Below are 18,383 nucleotides of genomic sequence, written 5' to 3' on the forward strand. Positions count from 1 at the left end.
GCTCTCACTGAAATGAATGAGAACAGAAGCTAACATACCTGTTCCTGTTTACCATTGTTACACTCCTTAGAGCATTTCAGGCATTATTAGGTTCTTGGAGCCCTACCAGATTGACAATATTTCCAGCTACTTCTCTTTTGGCTGTATTCAAACAAGACCCCAAAGGAAATAAACAAAAAAAAAAACCCAACAACCAACAACAAGACAACCAACCCACAAACAAAACCATGGATGAATCTGCTGAGCTAGTTTGCTGATGTTAGAAACAGTTGTTCATATTAGGAACACCTAATTTAATTTCATGAAAGAGACATAACATGCCAGTATGTGTATGAATCTAAGGTATGCATTTCCTAAAAGGAACTAAAACTCTGTCATTCCAAAGTTGCTCTTCTTTTTGACTTCCAGCTTGCATGGGGACTGCTGTCTGGAAGCAGTAACTTTAACTTTAACTCTAAGGCTGCTGATGAGGTCTGTCTGTGTGATCTTCGTAAGCAGATAAGGGTAGGGGAGACAGCTCAGAGCAGAGCTTGTTTACAGCAGGACAGAAGAAAACAGCTAGACATAAATGAGGGCTGACGGTTTCATGAAGCACAATTGGTTGATCACAGATTCAATATGACTGCCCTGAACTGAGCGATGATCCGTACAGTATGCAAAATTCACTTTCTTGCTGGTCTGTGCCCACCAGCCTTCCAGCAGCTTTCCCAGAGCCCCTCAGCCACGGCTTTGAGTGGAACCAGAGCTGAACGCAGCATTGTTGTACCCAATTCCTTTTGACAACAATCACATTCTTTTAAAAACTTCATAGGTTTTAGTTGTCACTGGTTATAAATGAGGGTTTTTTCCCTCGCCATTGCTGCTGCTACTGCTGCTGTTGTTGTGGTGCTCGCCGCTCTCCCAGAGATGCGAGTGCTGCAGGTTCTGGTGCTCCCGGTTTTCCTTTGTTTCCGTCGGTATCAGAAAGCAGGCGGTGCTTTTTAATGATGACGACGTGCAAAAAAGCTTTTAAAGGTTTAGATCCCTTTTTGAGTGACACGGTGATTAGTCTGTGCTGTGCTCAAACACTTCTAACTACCCTTGTCTTTGCTGTAGTGCAGCACACTCAAGGTAAAAAGATATTAAAAAAAATTAAAAGGCAGTACTTCTTGTTTTTCAGCAACAGTCGTGGGGATTTGAGGTAGGATGAATTGCTACAGCAGCAAGATGACCCTTTAAACTCGACTTTGCAGGCAAGGGACATCCCCTTTCTGTGTGCTGGTTGTGGATGGACAGATCTGATGCATTTTGTTTGTGGATGCAAGTTGTACCCCTGTCACCGCAGGTGTAAACCAGCACAGCCTTTGCATCACTTGAGGCTCTGGCTTCAGGTTGTGCAACTTTTTTTTTTTTTTTTTTTTTTTTAATGCTTTTTTATGTTTATTTTGGGATAATGCTCTGTAATCAGAGTGGAAGCTTTCTGTTAGGTTGTGTGTTCATGTGCATTTGTTTCAGTATGCTCACACACCTGGACTTTGCCTGCAAACAATCCAAATGGTCACTGAGAGCATTTATTTAATTTGCTATTGAAAACCTAAGTTTTTCAGGTATGTGCAAACTGATTAAAGAACATTTGCTTTAGACATAAATTTGCATAAATACATACATTAAGTAGTAGTGACTAATGATAAAATGAATGTAAAATGCAACTGGATAATTTCCTGCCTATTCTCTGATGAGAAGGCAAAGTACTATAAGGATAGGGGAGTTGGGAAAGGAAACCTAAAATAAAAAGGAGGGGAAATAGTGTTATTTACACAACTTAAAATTGCTCATGTGTAAAAGAGAGAAGGATGAGGAAATTGGCTGGAAATAGGTATGAAAGGAAAATGTCTTCTAATTTCCTCTCAAGCACGAAATGACAAGAACATGTGTTGATTATACAAAGGCCACCACTGAAATACTCTGTTATTCAGCTATGTTGAGAAGCAACACTGGAAGAATTCAACTCTGCTGTTGGAAATCAAGCATTGCTTTCATTCTAAAAAATATGAAGAACATATTTTCAAAACCTGATTTCATTAAGGGACAAGGGCATCATCTCTTTGCAGTGCACAGGGATCACTGTTCCATCAATTGCCTGAAAATTCTAGTTGGCATTTGACTGAAGTACCAAATAATTTAGTCATTTGTGTCACTGAAAAATACAAAATTTGGTGTTAACTATACTGAATCCTAAAAAAACCAACTAGAACCCCTCAAAGATCCAACACCTTAACACCTTCCCTGAAACAAGACACAAAACTCTCCAAAATTCCAAACAATAAAAACCCCAAAACACACACATACAGAAATCCACTCCAGAACCCACTGCAGAACACATTTTTATTATGTATAGGGAAGTAGGAATACCTCTTTTTCTTCTTTGTGTTGTGAAAGGAGCTTGTGCTTTTTCCAGACTATAGCAGTTAAAAGTTGTCTATGGCCAATATAGTGAGCATGTAGTTTTGCTAGGGAAATCTGACATGCAGAAGGAACACACAGAATGTAATGCAGATCATCTTAATCCTGTCAGAGTTACAGATGTATATTGATTTATACCACTTGAAAATTTGCCCCAGAATTTTTGGCTTGATATTATTTTCTTTAGCTCCTAACATGAAGTTGAAGGTTTTGTGTGGTGATTATGCACAGCATAGTTAGAATAATTATCACACAGCAGTGTTACAAATACTCCGGAATCTTTAAAAGCGGCTCAATTAAAATTTTATGGCATGCTGGAATGCAGCAATTCTTTAATATTGCAAAGCAGACATAATTCTGAAGATACTAATGGAATGAATGTGTATTTTTGAATAATCAGAAGCAGTATGGTGAATTTCTGAACCTATTGAACTCCTATCAAAATTATCATTAGCTTCAGTTGTGCTGCATGTGGCTTGCAGGAATTTTTTCACTTTATGTATTTATTTATTGTAGCTTTCAGAATGTGTCTGTTCATTTTTACACATTTGCTTTTTAGTAGGGTATTAGTCTTAGTTTAGATGATGTCCACTGTTTCTAGAAAACCATATATGTGTGTGCATATATACATGTATAAATATGAAGATATTAATAACTATAGTAACCTGTCAGTGGTATGGTTCAGTTATTTTTGACAGGTTTATTGATTGTGTCTGCTGCAAGTGCTGTTTTTTTACTGGAAATTGACACCCACAATCAAACGGGAAAGATGGATGCTGTAAAAACTGCAATTTTTCAATGATTCTTGTAATTAATCCTTTTGTATTGACAGTTTCCAGGAGCTATGTTGCCAGGAGTGGTCTTTATCACTGGACAATTAAGCAACTGCTTGAAAAAATAATGCTGTTTTTGGAAGCTGCCATGTGACGTTCTAAAATAAATGGGTCCGAACTGTTTTCTTATTTTGGTTTTGGCTTTGATTAATATTCCCAGATGTGCTTTATTTTAGGTAATCTTTGCCTGTTTTGACTGTCAACATCTGAAATAGGGTCTGTAGCCGCATACCAGACCACGTGTGACTCTTGCCCAACGTGGCTCTAGGTATTACACAAAGATGGTGTACAGCATTTGGGCTTTCCTTAGTTCAGTGTGACCATATAATTTTTGAGCCTTGCTTGCCCATGGGAATTACTGTGGAACTTGTCAGAGTTAAGGTTCCACAAGATTTCCGGCTGTTTGGTTTCACCGTAACCCTTGTTGGTGTCTCTCTAATATTAAATGAACTTTTCATTGTTGTAATGAGTCCTGCTTCCTCTCTTCCCTGGACTGTGATCTCTCTTTTGCAACACTTCATTTAAAATTGTCTTAGCTCTCTTGTCATTCTATTGCGTTGTATGAAAGGGTAGAGCTCATTCATTTTTAGCTCCTCTGTGGTGAACAGATACACTGGTTATGTAAGTGGACTTAGAAAATAGGAGGATAGGGGATGTCAGGGAAGTCTGTCTATAAATATGCTACATAACCAAACTTTTCTAAATGAAGCACTGCCGTTCTGCAAGTGAAATAAAGCAGTTGCTGTTGAATGCATACTGAGAGACAAGTCTTATAATGTTCTTCATTTGTTGAGGTTTCTTTGCATTAATTAAAATTGGGGAAAAACAAAGTATTTTAATGTGACCTTCATTTGGCATTTGTTTCAACTTTTCTTCTATTTTATTTAATTCTTCCACTTCTGTTGTTCAATTAGTGTTTGACCCCTTTAGCAGAGATTTAAATTAAATGACATTTCAATGCCATCCCATATTTAAAATACTGTGTTAGTTGTGGATCATAAAGGATGATCTTCGTTCTTTAGCTAATTTATTCATTTAACAATTTCCCTCCAGAAGTTCCAGCAGAAGGCTCTGAAGCAAACTAAGCAGAAGAAATCCAAGTCGGCTGAATTTCTGATGGGTGAGCCTTGCTTGATGAGTTATTGCTCATAATTTGTGTAAGGATTAATTAACTAATTACAGACAAATGGCTGTGGGCGAAATTTTGCTCTTGCTTGTCAGGGTGCAATTTGTAATTATTTTAATCATTTATTCTTTTTTTTTTTTTTTTTTTTTTTAGAGTTAATTTTAACCTAATTCTGTTTTGGCGACATTTGAGGACGATACACTTGAGTCTTTCAGCAAAGGAATTACTAGAAGGAATTTTCTGCTTGTCATTGAAATACACTTTGCTATAATGTGCTCTTCTGACCTCCTTGTTTTCTATAGTAAAAGAAGAGAGAGCAGCAACAGAAGGCATTGAAAATCCAGCTTTTAACATCAGCAGCACAGATCTTTCAGCATATCAGCCTTCAGAAGAGAAAGTTATTAGACATGACAAGCCAGATAGCACCCTTGCAGCTCACCAACAAAAACTCGGGCTGCAAGCCCATGCTGAACCAAGAGGTGAGACATCAAACCTGATTAGCCTCAAACTCAGCAACAGTGGTTGTGGCTGTTCCCCATCCAACCTGCACACTCCATAGCCTGTGCTGGGCGTTGCCATCCCGGCATGTCCAAGCAGGTGCCCTGCAAACCCTGGGTAGGAAATCCAACATGCTGCCAAAAACATATGGGCTGTCTAAATAGTTAGATACCTGGGCTTTGTCTCCATGCTCAAGTGACTCCCTGTGACGGGGTGCAGGTTTTGTGGGCTGTCTGCCAGTGGGAGGAAGTGTGGAGACTCGGTGTTCATGGCAGTGCTTCCCCCTAATTTGGACTGAGCTGGGTTTTGGAGGCGCTGCAGCCAGTCTGAGCACACAGATGCAGCTCCCTCACTGGCTCCCTTGCATTGAATAGTTTGAAACAGCTTACAGATCCATGATTGATTGTTGTCCTTAGGTCTCCCATATGCCTTCAGTCAATCGACATCTTGCCTCTGCTTCAGCTTTCATTATTTTTTTCAGCTAGTGTTGCTCAGATGCTTGGAGCCTAGTCCTGTTTGCTCAGCTTGTCCAGGGGAGTGATCCTGGCTTTTCAGCTCAGTTTTGCTGCAGTACCTAAAAGAACTGCCGCCTTGGGAAGCAATTTCTGTTTATTATTTTGGTTGATCCGAACTATAAGGAGAGTCACTTGATGTCAGTTCTCCTTTTGCGGAAGTTTTGATCTCTTTTAATCTATTATTTAATTACTCCTTTTTAAATTATTATTAATCCTGGGTATTAGGGAAAATGGTTATCTTAGTAACCCAGTGAGGAAGAAGGTACCAAATTAAGTGGTGTGGCTTTAAACAGTCCTGATCAGCCAGCATCTCCCATCAAACTCACAAGTGGAGCTGCTGCTTTCTAAGTACCCTCGCACGCTGTGAACCCAGGTATTTAAATGGGTAAGTGCAGGCTGATGAGCAGACCTTCAGGCAGTCATTTTTTAAACATTGGACCTTGTTGTGTTAAGATTTTATCCTTGCGGGACTGGAGAGCCCATGGCTCCTAATGGCTTCTTGCAAAATTAGGTTTGGCTTTCCATTTAGCCTTCATGTGACTCTGTGCAGTGCCACATGGAGCAGGAATTCTTCGTCTTTCCTTTGCAGACTGTCAGAACAGTGATTAAGCAGACAAAGGGATTGATTGTTTTTTAATGAAATAGTCTATCTGGCAAAAAATGAAGTCGGGCTCGCTGGAGACTATCCATGCTTTCAGTCGCCTCTTCAGAAATTCATGAATAGTTCCCTCAAGAAAACAACACATTTTTTTTAAAAGCTTGAAATGCGTTTTTAAACATTTTGATTTTTCATCCTAAGTAGCATTTTGTTCAAAAAAACCCTAGCTGAATATAGTCTTTGTGAAAGGAGTAGAAATTGTTCCATTTTGCCTGGAATGCAATGCCTTGAGACAATGCTAAGTGTTTCTGTAATGGGAGAGAAAAGCTTGCCGAGAGTTGGAAAATTTTGTTTCCCAACACTGTGTCTCCCTTCTCGACCTTCTGTTGATCCAGTTAGCCAAAAGATCAGTTATTCACATAGCTCTGCCTCTAAGTCAAGCAGCTATTAAAAAGTAATCATCCATTTATACCATCATAAAAAAGTCTAGATTGGAAAATATCTCTAGAGATCATCTGGTCTAACCTTGCATTAAATTATTCTTAGTCTAACTTGTGTCAGCACTTGTTTGGCAGTCACAGGGACCAGTTAAAATTTATCAAGGGCCACTAATAAGCCAACATCTTCAAGCCTGAAATCTGGGAAAAAATCTTCAGGTACCTCATGTACTAATTTTCCCCATTTCCAAGGGTAACAATTCTTCATTAAAGAGGAAAAGAGAAAAGCCAGCTGCACAGGTAAACACATTATCACATTAATGTACTAATGTATAAGTAGTCATGTTTCACAGTCCTCAGTGAAGACTAGGTCTACAGGTAGTTTATGCCTGCATGCATCAGTCTTTCGAGGTCTGGGTCTTCCAGAACCCACGGGATCTGTTCTTCAATCTGCCTTCCTTTGATCCAAGTTCATAGATGCTTTGCACAGCGGGTGCCATTTCAGCTCTTAGCAAAACCAGACATGGTGCTGAATACTATTCCCATCTTCTACCACAGGGGAGACATTTCCACAGCATTCTCTCCTGCCCCTCTGCTCTCAGGAACCACTATGCAGTTCACAAGAGGAGGCACAGAATTCTCATTTTTTTCCACTTGGGATGCAAGACTTGTACTCCATGCTGGAAGCTATTTCTCTAGGAGGGTGTGCCCACACACCAAGCGCAACAGCATAACCCATGTAAAAAAAAAAATGTTTTAGGCTCTACACTGCCCCCTTTCCCTTTTCTCCTCTTCTTCCCCAGATGCTAATAAAATACTCTCCTTTTTTTGGAGTTACTTCCCTTCACAGCTGTTGGCTGCTCTTCCAGCTCTCAGCCCCCAGGCTTAAGTTCAGTTGCTTACTCAATAGGGAATGGCATTTGTCAATTTTAATGCTTGGTGTTAAACTGTGCAACTTAAAACCAGTTATAACCTTTAGCAAAATTATTTAATCGCAGGATTTAGCAGATTACAGGTTGAGAGCACTATATAAACATCAGGCTGGGTTTTCAGGCTAAGCAGTTGGAGGCAAGGCAGAGAGATGGCATTGCCTTTCTTTTATCTTTCCACCTATCGCCCATGTTGTTAATGGCAGCAATTAATAGCCACAGGGGTTGCTATCATTTCCTCCACCTGGCAACAGTCACAGGCTGTTCCTCTGTCAGCAATTGCCAGAGGGAAGTGTTCTCTAGAAAAACCTCCACCTACTTAGAGACGTCTTCTTGCACACCTCCAGACTAGTATATTGGGAAGTAGTGTGAGTAGTCAGCTGCATGTTCAAGACAGCCTTAAAACCTGTTCCTGGAACTTGGCTATTTGTGTGTACAGGGGCTTCTCTACAGAACACCCCTTACCTGGGGATTAAATAGCAATTGGAAAGGCCCAAGTCATTGTAAATTGTCTGCATCTGCCCCCAAAGGACCTAATTCACATACACGTTTGTGCTTTTTCAAATTTTTTCTCCCATAATAGAATACGTTCTAGAAATAAGAGTTTACAAACTCATTCTTGTTTGCAAGAAGTTTATTAAAATTTTTGGTATTTTTGTTCAAAAAGTTTTTCACTTTTTGAATTATGTTGGTAGGGGCTCTTCTTGTGACTCAAAGTGCAAGGCTCCTGCATCCTTTAAGGGGAAGCTGGGGCAGAGCATGAGGCTTCTCTGTTGTCACCATGCCGACCTTCAACAGAAATAAAAGCTCTGATCCTTAGTCCATTCCTCTTTTCATTACGCTATTCTGTATCTTTCACTGTTCTATTTTCTATGATGGACAAAATTCCAGATTTTATCATCACGGGTAGCCCGTTGTTCAGGACTAGGCCACAGAGTAATTTTTTCTGCTCTTTGCTCTTCATCATCAGTGAAGTCCTGGTACTGTTGTTAAATGTTATAATGACCCAGGGGAACTGCCTGACTATTTACTCAGATTAATCTCCTGATTTTTGAGCCAACTAATTGGTTTCTATCCTATTTTCTCTTCTGGATTCTATGCTGACTTTTTGCTGATTGCTGCCATCACCTTCATTTCTTTCACATATTACTTGTGAAATTAAGTTCATCTAGCAGCAGCCTTGTAGCTGCCAAACTGCAAGGTTTTTTTTTATTTCTTAAACTAGTCAGTTTCCTTGTGGCTAAATCCAACCAACCCTTCTGCCTTTCTCCCCCTCATCAAACATCGAATTGCAGAGATTTTCATGATGCCCATCCCAATGGAAGGTCTAATAGATAAATTTCCCTGGGAAAAACATTAGGGGTTGCATCACCCAAATTTTCAAGAACTTGTGTCCACCAGTTCCTCAGTTGTCAGACACTTGATCTCAAGTTGAGCCAATATCAGTTTTTCTCTTTTCTCCAGGGGGGTTTAGGCACAAAATACTTTATAGAGTGTCCTAAAGTTCAGGCTGGCTTGGTAAAGTCTCTGCCCAGTAAAGAGCTTCCAGCAAACTGTCATGACAGGAACACCAAACTTCCAGGAATTATTCTATCTTTGTCTGACAGCAGAAGACAAGGGCAATTGCTCAACTTCAAATGAATGATGAATGTTACAAGCAATCCCTGAACACAGGACTACTGTACTTAGTATTTTATTGTAGGCCTGTAAAGCAGATGTTACTGTATTTTAGCATTCAGTACATTTTTTTCCTCAGCTGCTGTTACCAGGAAAAGTCCAAATGCCTTATACAAGTTTGTGCTTTTTAGAGTTCATTACAGTGATACACAGATTTGGTGTAGCTAGTGCTGAGAAGAGCCCTGTGGGATGGCACTGCTCACATAGATAGGTAAAATTTCCAGCCCAACCACACCGAGAGAATTTATGTCAGATCAAATTAGAATGTGATTTTTCTGTGGTGTCAACAGCACATGCAAGCTGCAGAATCCAGGAATGAGGCTTTTTGGGCATACTCCCGCTGCGTGGCCTGCCTTGTAGCTGGTGGCTGCACATGCACCTTTGGAGACTGTGATACTAGGTGGCTTTTGCAAAGAAGAGAAAGGAAAAGGCTAATTGTGTTCTCCTGTATGCTGTGCACCTGTAAATGGTTTGAGTCAGTCTGACCCTAAATATTGATGATTCAGGTTAAAATTGTCTCCAGATGACAAGAAGTATTAATTTTTTTCCCTATTATCCCCAATACACGAATCTTTTTTCAAAACTAGATTATCTCCTAAAATAAAGAAGCTCTAATTAATTCTACCATTTTTTCTGCAACAGGCACTGTTAACATCTCATATCATGCTCCAATAAATTTGCCCACAGAGATTAACAGCATCTGAGGGGGGGAAAGAAAAGGAAAGAAAAAACGGAGGGAAAGAAAGCCCTTTCAATTGAAGTTCAGGAGCTATTCTTCTAATTAGCCCAGGTACAGAATGGCTTTAGCATGGCTATACTGCTTCTGGGAGCAAATTAGTGTCTGTGTGGATCTCTGCTGCATCACCTCCAAACTTCAGAGCTAGGCTGGGTGTACCTAATACAGTGCTGCACGTGTCCTACAGGGAAAATCCCACTGTAAAGTAGAGCAACCTTGCTCCGTATCAAAAGCTAAAGTGGGGACAAGTCTTTGCTAAGGAACAGTTGATACAAAAGTTGTTCAAATGTGCCAGGACAATACAAGGCCCTGCTGGCTGAAGAATGTAACCAGGCAAGACCTTGATGTAGGAATACACAGACAAAAAAGCTTTGTGAAGGAGCTATGTAGGATATCAGATTGCCAAAAGTATCAGCAACTACATTGAGTTCAGTCTGTTTATAGAGAGCTAGAGGCTGACACTTTTTGAACAGGGTCTAATTTTATTCCAAAGAAGTGGTAGGAAGAGACATTGGAGAGACAGCAAACACAGGTGAAAAAATAGGTATCTGTTGTAAATTCATGTTTGTTCTGCATGTGAAGGAAATGGGAGCTTGCAACACTGCTGATTTGTATTGGACAAAGTGATTTGCATAAAGTATGGCGCCGGAAATATGAATCAAAACTGTGCTCTTTTTTTTTCTTTAAACAATGGCAAAGTTTATATCTAATAATTCAAGTTCTATGTATGTGGCTCCATGCTTTCTGATTCCAACAGGGACTTTGAAATGGAAATGCCAAACTTAGTATGCAGGGCATGATGGATCACCATGTATGCATAGGAATAAAAGGGTTGTCATTGGAAGTAATTTTGCGTTGAATTACACAATGTGTAATCCAATTGAAATCAGCAGAACGGCACAAGGTGTAATGTAGTGTGCAAAACGTGATCCATTGCATGCAATTTTAACAGGGATACCACACCACTCATCTAAGTAATGTGCTAAAATTGAATTGTGAAAGGTAGGGGAGAAGAACTGAGAAGAATGGATGCGTTTTTATAATTGGGAAAATACTTTTTCAGAATGTGATGGAATATATATTTTTAAGGCTAATTTATTACACTCGGAAATTGTTTGCTTTGTAATGGTGCTGTCAGATCCTCAAAATTTGGCAAGTTACCCCACTGACATAGAGTAGGACCAGCCAAGCCTGTCAGCCTGGGAGAACTTAGTATCCATTTTCCCCATTGACATGTGTCACATTATCTAATACTGTTCCTAAAAGAATTCCATCATCATCATCAGTAAATCTTTTTCTCATGCCCTCGACCAACAGCGTGTCCCAGGAGAAGCAGCAGGTCTCACACTGGCATCCCTTGGCACAGTGCCCTCTGTTGCCTGCAGGGAAGGGAAAAGGGGAAAAAGAACTAATTTCTGTGCTGTATCTTTTCTTAAACAGCAGAGAAGATGGTAAGTCTTGCAGGACCGGAGCTGGGGGTAAAAAATTGTGGGTGCCATGAGTACGACGCGGTGCTTTTCAGGGGTCGGGGCAGGTGCAGCACGATCTGCACAGCTCGGGCTCAGGAACAGCCCCTTTGCCAGTGTCCCGTCAAAGCTGACCAGTGAGTTTATTCAAGGCTTGCAATATGAACATAAGACACAGTTATCTGATTTCCTCATTACCCATGGTGTCTGCTGAGGATAAGGAGAATGACATGTGATACCTTTAAATTTTCTTTTAAAAAATTGGGAAGTCCCCTGGTGTTGGTAGTGTTTAATGAGCTGTGTTTTCAAGAGAAAATCTATTGTCCAGCACTGGTGAAATGCTCTTCAGTATGAAGGTACCATTAACATGCAATTTTTCATTGAATACTATTAATGAAAATTAGAAACTCTGTGTAAAAATTCCTACCACTCTTCCATATATTTGATACTCTGGAATACAGTTGCACCCTCAGGAATCTTATTTTAGATTGATATAGAAAATATTTATCTATACATATAATATAGAAAATATTATATTTATATATTAATGCTATATATAAATATTATATTTACATTACATATAAATATTATATGAGCTGAGGTAAATGTGACCAATATCCTGGGTCAGTAATAATAATTAGGAACACAAACTAAAACTATAGCTTCTGACTAACATTAATTCTTTTTTTCATTGAAAAAATTAGAATGGAAAGTAAACACTGTTTTATGGACTGCATATTAATTCACTATGTTCTACAAGACTGTAGTTTTATTCTTAGCATCTTCATAACATTTCGATATGAGTAATTCTAGCAATACAAAATTTTTGATTCAAATCTTAGATTCTTTTTTTTCCTTGTGAAAGTTTCAAATTTTCCTATGTTATTTTCCACTTTTAAGTCGCTGCCTATATGAAGTAAGAACTTCTAAATTCATTGGTAACTGATTCAATTTTTCACTGTGCAGGAACTCCTACTATTTATGCAGTTTTTATTAATGATTTTTCTTGTTCTGCATTCTGTGAGATTCTTTTTAAGGTGAAAGGCTTCTTTCTCCTCTCTTATTCTTTAATCCTTTTAAATGATTTTTTTTTAGAGTTCTTTATAGATTTTTTCAAAGTACAAAGGCTCAAATAAGCAACTCGTAGATATCAAACTTTATCAATGTAGATACTGAATCATGAAGACTGGTGGGTGGGAGAGCTAGTCACAGAACCCATCATGGCTTGAGGAAGGGTGGGTGAAGTAGCTGGAAACGCTGGAAGTGGGACCCTTGCTTTCCCTTCCTTCTAATCCCAAGTCTTGGTTCTTCCTGGCTTAGTTGAGGAGGTCACTTTTGTTTTTGAGGACATTCAAGTCTGACCCTAGGACACTGCTTTGGCTCTCATAAAGAAGTGGGGAAATACATCGTCACAGAGCCCTCAGTCTGGGCCGCCCAAAGGGCCTTGTCTGCTAAGTAAAATGAAGAGTATCCCCAGGGAAATAAATCCAGTTCTGTTGAATGGAGAATGTGAGTATTTGCTATGATGTTCCCTAATAGGAATTGCAGCTGAAATCAATGCTTTAAGTCAAGTGAGGGAAAGGAGGACTACTCTTTTCCATTCCCAGCTGCACCACTCTGTTTCAAAAGCACTTTGGGTCAAAATGCTGTCTCAGGCTGGAATTTCATCTTTCCAAAATGCCTCTGTCTTACTCTATCTGATGCAAAAGGCTTCCAGGAGTTGCGTTAGTAATATTAGTAATGCCCAGTAATGTTCTCCCAAGTCATTGGTAGACACTTTTTGACCCTGTTGCTGTCTGAAAGGGACTTGTTATTTATCATGGCAAGTTTGTGCAGATCATACTGTCTGCATGCTGCCTTCTAAAGAAAGATGGCTCATGCCAATTTATTTTTCTTTTACCCTGAAAATCGAGCTTCATTCTTGTTTATTCAAGCTTTTAGTAGTCAGTCATGTGGCGATTGAGAATTCCTTAATTTTTACTTTGATCAGGAGGCACTTAACAAATCCAACAGAGTTTTATCTATTCTTTCATTAAATTAAAAACCTAGATCAGTAATACAACATAAATGGAATAATGGCCTGTTATCCAAATTCTGTGCTATACCTTTAATGTGTAATTGATACCGACTACCTGATCTCTCTGTGGAGTAGAGAACAACAAAGAAATTCAGCTTAGTCATGCCTTTCCTGTGCGGTATTCTCAGGATATAGATGGCATAATTGACTACAGACATCTTAGTTTAAAAGCCATCTTGTAAGTTTCATCCAGTCCTAGTAATTCCTGTACAGTCCCATGGGCTGTATCCAAAGATTATGCTAATTTTATTAGCAACTCCTCTTGCTTTAATTAAACTCTATAAATTCCCATCTGGTCACTGTTGTGCCAACACCCTTCTTTCCACTCTTCTTTTAATGTATAGATAATTTGTGGGTTTGCATTACAGTTCTGATTTCCTGAATTATCCATCGTGTTTTTCATATGAAATGGCACAATTTTGAGGGGTGAATTGGACTTCAAATTGAGCTAATGGATTTGAGGGAATCTCTGGATCAAAACCAAGACCCAAGTTTCTAAAGCTGACCAGGTCTTTTTGGGAGGAGGTCATCAAAGTATCTTGCCCTGTTGAAAGCACCAACCTATATGGTGCTGTCCAAAATACCTACAAGCAAGCTCTGTATTAACAATTACTGTGTTTATACCACAAAGCAGAGCAATGTGAATTCCTTACTGGACTGTTAATTTACATGTTATACACTTCCAAATATTTCCAAAAGCAAATGTGAAATGATTAGTAATCTGTTCACATGCTCACAAAATGTTATTAGCAAAATGCCTTGGGCAGTGTGTTATGTTGACTAAAATTGATAATTTTGTATTTTAAAAGTAAAGCAACTACTAGTGCCCCTGAATAATTTTAGGACGTGCCCAGAGCCCAGATATCCTGGTCACACCACTTCTCCAGGTGTGTGTTGAGCTGAGGGAGAAAAAAACCAAGGAACCCACAAACAGCAATATCCCCCATCCAGAGCAGTGACCTAAGGTTTGATTTATTCAGCTCTTCTGAAAGCCTCAATTAAAGTTTTCTGTGGAGTCCTGCATTTTAAAATGGTTTATTATCCATAAAATCACTGTGAGGAGGTGATTCTGTTGTTTACCACTTATTCTGCTTATGTAAGTTTTGAAGTGTGTATGTTGCTCTGAAGAAATCAAGCCTGCTGGTTCTTTTTCCTTCTTCATAATTGTCTGTCACCAGCTGTGTGTGATTCTGACAGAGCCAAAGCCCTGGACAAAATATGTCATACTCCTCAAAGTGTTGAGGTTCTTTTTGTGAAGAGGACCAGAGAGTAAGCTATTTAATGCTATTTGTCAATGTATCCCCTTTTTTTGAATAATGGTTTCCATGCCTTGCAGACGCAAATATAACACGACACTTCCTCCTAAATACCAATTATTCTGTCCAGAAGAGTTGCCCAGAAGTCTACTCCTCAAAGTTTCACACTAGACTCACATGGGATAATAAAACTCAATAAAGGCTGTTGTGATAGTAAGATTGTGCAAAAAGCCTATGCCATAGCTGAGTATTGTTTGTATGGGTGCAAAACATGTTCCAGCAATTTACATTTACAACTATGAAGTAATTGAATAAAGAAATGCATCATCATTTTCCTTTTTAGCACATTGGTGAATTATTTTACCAACATGTGAAGGGGTGTTCATATAACATCGTGGTGCTTTGTGCTAGAGAAAAACAATTACAGTGAATAAGGTAGAATGGCTCTGTTATTGCAGTACATAAGACTTTGATTACATACTGCCAAGATTCATACCAGCCTAGTAGTTGTTGACAGATAAAGTAACAAAAATGAAACTCATTTATTTTTTCTTTATTGAGACCTCAAGGTAAAGCAAATTTTCAGTTCTTGTACTTACTACATTGAAGGAACAGAGACTGACAGTCAAAATGTGCCAGTCCAGAAATATAAATTAAACCTAGTTTCATATCAAAGTTTCATTTAGTCTCTGAAAAGGAGCTGCTGCTTGGATTATTTTTGATCCTAAAACAAATACACTGTAGACAACTGTAGTGTATCCTGGATGAATTAACCCCCTCCTACATTTAGCTTTTATGCATTTTCCAGGATATGCATCCATGTCTATTCAAGCAATTAAAACATTTGTTATGGACTTAATTATTTTACTTCTTTCCCCCCTGTTTAATAACAATTTACAGTGTTTGCAAACCCAGTGAACATGTGGATGGTTTTAACAGAGTGTAGCACTTTCACTGAAGAAAATATGTATTTTGAGGAAAAAAGCCTTCCCACCCTGCTTGTGTAAGGAAAATTCTTCTGGCTTTTACCGTCAGTTCTTCCAGGCAGCTCAATACTGTATTATTTTATAACAATTCTAAAAATGATTTTTTTGTAAATTTGTTTATTTTCTAAAGGATAGATAAAAGTAGCTGTTAAAATAGCCAAGTACTTAAATGAGTGGGTTTATCCCATCAAAATCTTGGAATAGTTACCTAGTCCAGCTGAACATAATTGCTGTTCAGATTAATGAGGCAGTATCCTGGTATCTCCTCCGTAATTAAACACTTCTCTGGTTCAATACAGTATTAAAGATGCACCAGACGTTGAAACCTCAGTGGTGAAATTTAAAACTGTTGAAATTGGAGAGGTCAGCTGTGAAATACAAATTCCTTTGCAGTATGGAAAATTCCCTCGTACGGGGTGCTTCAAGAATAATTTGACTTATATTGGGAATGCTGTATTTGTAGAAATGTTTCTTATCTTTCTGCCATCTAAATGTGAGAATTATTTTTCATTAGTTCCTGAGAAAAAGTAGCATAAAGTGCACTTGTTTCCACAATTACCTTTTCTGACCTTTCACAAGATGATTGCAGTACCAGTAGGCTTAGAGGACTTGTTAAAAAAATTAAGCTTGTAAAGTAGCAAAAAATGCCCCTTTGCTTGCTGGTGTCGATTTCAAAATTAACATTTTAGTTCATGTGCTTCTAATAATCGCTGACCCTTACTTCATGTGCTTTCCACAGGAAATGAATACAGCAGAAATTACTTTGACCCGTTGATGGGTGAGGAAATAAACCCAAGGCAGTGTGGGATGGAGGTCAGTGAAGAAGGTGAGGCAAAATTAAGTATGTAATTTTGGTGTCAGAATATTCTTTTCCATTCATGAAAATGAGGTGTCAGAGATCACATATGCAGTTCTATTTAAATATTGAGGTTTACAATTTAAATTCTAAGCCTTAACTGCTCTGAACAGGATAGCCAGTGTACACAGACTTTGATCAAGGACGCTGAGTTAATGGGCAGGTAAAAATTAGGCTGTTCTGTGTTCACTCTGCTACTGTAACAAAATGAAGCACGCTCTGAGAGCGTAGTCTACACCATGTTCTTTTTAATTAATGAAGTTAGTCCAGAACTGAGCGCTAAGCTCTAGCTTTTTCACAATCCTGCTCCCAAAGTCCTCCTCGGAGAGAAATTTTATTAGAGTTGAACGTGTGTTTGCCTAAAAGAAGGAAACCCCAGAGTTAGTAAAAGTGCACGAAGAGGCTTTTTTGGTTTTCTTTTTTGCCGGTTTAGGCGAGATATTTAGCTTTGCTCTCTGTGGGCGATAGCAACCGGTGGGAGGGTGTGACTCTGCAGAGCTGGAAGAACAGAAGTTATGCATAGGTATGAGAGAGATTAACCAGGAGGTATTGTCTAGCAGAGGAAATTCTCCTCTGCTGTCACGGCTTTTAGATAAAAAGGGTGGGAACGGGCCTGCCTGAATTTGCATGGACTTAAGTAAGAACATCATCATGGTAATGAAGTGCTTAGCTATGCACGGAGTGCTTTGGCCCGGCTCCTGTTGTTAAGCACTAACAAGCCGAAAGCACGCTGGAGCCAGCTCTCCTGTGTTACTTTGCTTCTCTAGAGCCTGGGCTTATTTGTACTGCAGAGACTCTCTAGGTGCACAGCTGCAGTCAGATCTAAAAAAGTTATCTATTGGGTCTCAAAGTTACTCACTTCTGAAAGTCATGAGAAACTCTGAGCACACATGGAGGTTTTAAACTTTTGAGAAGACTTGATTGATTGAAAAAAGCAGGCTCTATTGCATATAACTGACTTGAATTTCTGTGTTCTGGTGAAAAAAAAATCAAGGTTGATCAAGGTTGAGTTATATCTAATCCAAATAATTTCCCCATTCATTGTGTAGGATAGCAGTGTAATAATGCCTTGGAAGTCAACTTCTGGCTCAGAGTTTTTAAAGGAAAGACTTTTTTCCTGTTGGTCCTGCCTTGGTTCATCTTATGAAAAGGCTTTATGAGTCATGATCTGCTTCATAGCCAGAGAATGAAAAGCAGATTAGATTTATATATCTGTGCACGTATGCCTGAAATCATGTACGGACAGAGCGGTGACATAAGAGATATACGGAAATACAGTTCTCACGGGAGGGAATGTTCTCTTGACTGTGTTGAAGAGGCTGAGTGATAAACTTAACCATAAATGCTAATTTTGTATTGTGTCATGGGGATTTATTTATTTTAGAATTTGGAAGAGGCTCTTAGTCCATCAGCTTCCAGGGTTTGGAGTGGAGAGATGGTTTTAGTCAATTGCATATCATGCTAAGCCTGAGGTCCATGTGTGACGAGCTGTCTTTTGGTGGTCCTCCTCTTTCTCCCTGGCAAAAATGTTGCTCAAAGATTAGGATAACTCTTGCTTATTAAAAGACAAATAGCAATAGTAGCAGCCTCAGGTTGGCTGTGTGGACCTCTGTAGAGCAGTTATAATGCTATATTTACCAATATCTGTGCTGAGAGCAAAACATTTACCTTGCAGATTTTGAAAAAATGCCTGGACATGGTCCTGGCAACCTTGGCTCTGTTTGAGCAGGGGAAACTGGATTAGATGGACTCTAGAGGTGCCTTCCTACCTTAAGCAGTCTGATTTGTCAATATTTACAAACCAGGCTCACTGTCTGGCTTCTTTTTCCTTGAAGACCTACTAAATTAGTGGAAGTATATTTGTATGTAGTGGATGGATTAAAAAAAGATGAACTAAAGAACTAAAGCTTGGTCCTGCATGGTCATCCCTTGACTGGAAACCATACTGGTT

The 18,383-nt window shown here is 39.1% G+C and overlaps 1 protein-coding gene across 1 annotated transcript in view; it reads left to right on the plus strand.

Annotated features, from left to right (window-relative positions):
* Positions 1 to 18,383, plus strand: part of LOC132324813 (orofacial cleft 1 candidate gene 1 protein homolog) — a 29,364-nt gene that overhangs the window by 1,909 nt on the left and 9,072 nt on the right. Inside the window, exons 2-4 of the mRNA XM_059841371.1 lie at positions 4,329 to 4,395; positions 4,704 to 4,880; positions 16,316 to 16,402. Of these exons, the coding sequence (XP_059697354.1) occupies positions 4,329 to 4,395; positions 4,704 to 4,880; positions 16,316 to 16,402 (331 nt within the window). The remainder of the gene's footprint in view (positions 1 to 4,328; positions 4,396 to 4,703; positions 4,881 to 16,315; positions 16,403 to 18,383) is intronic.

Source organism: Haemorhous mexicanus, chromosome 1, assembly GCF_027477595.1.
Source record: "Haemorhous mexicanus isolate bHaeMex1 chromosome 1, bHaeMex1.pri, whole genome shotgun sequence".
NCBI lineage: Eukaryota > Metazoa > Chordata > Aves > Passeriformes > Fringillidae > Haemorhous > Haemorhous mexicanus.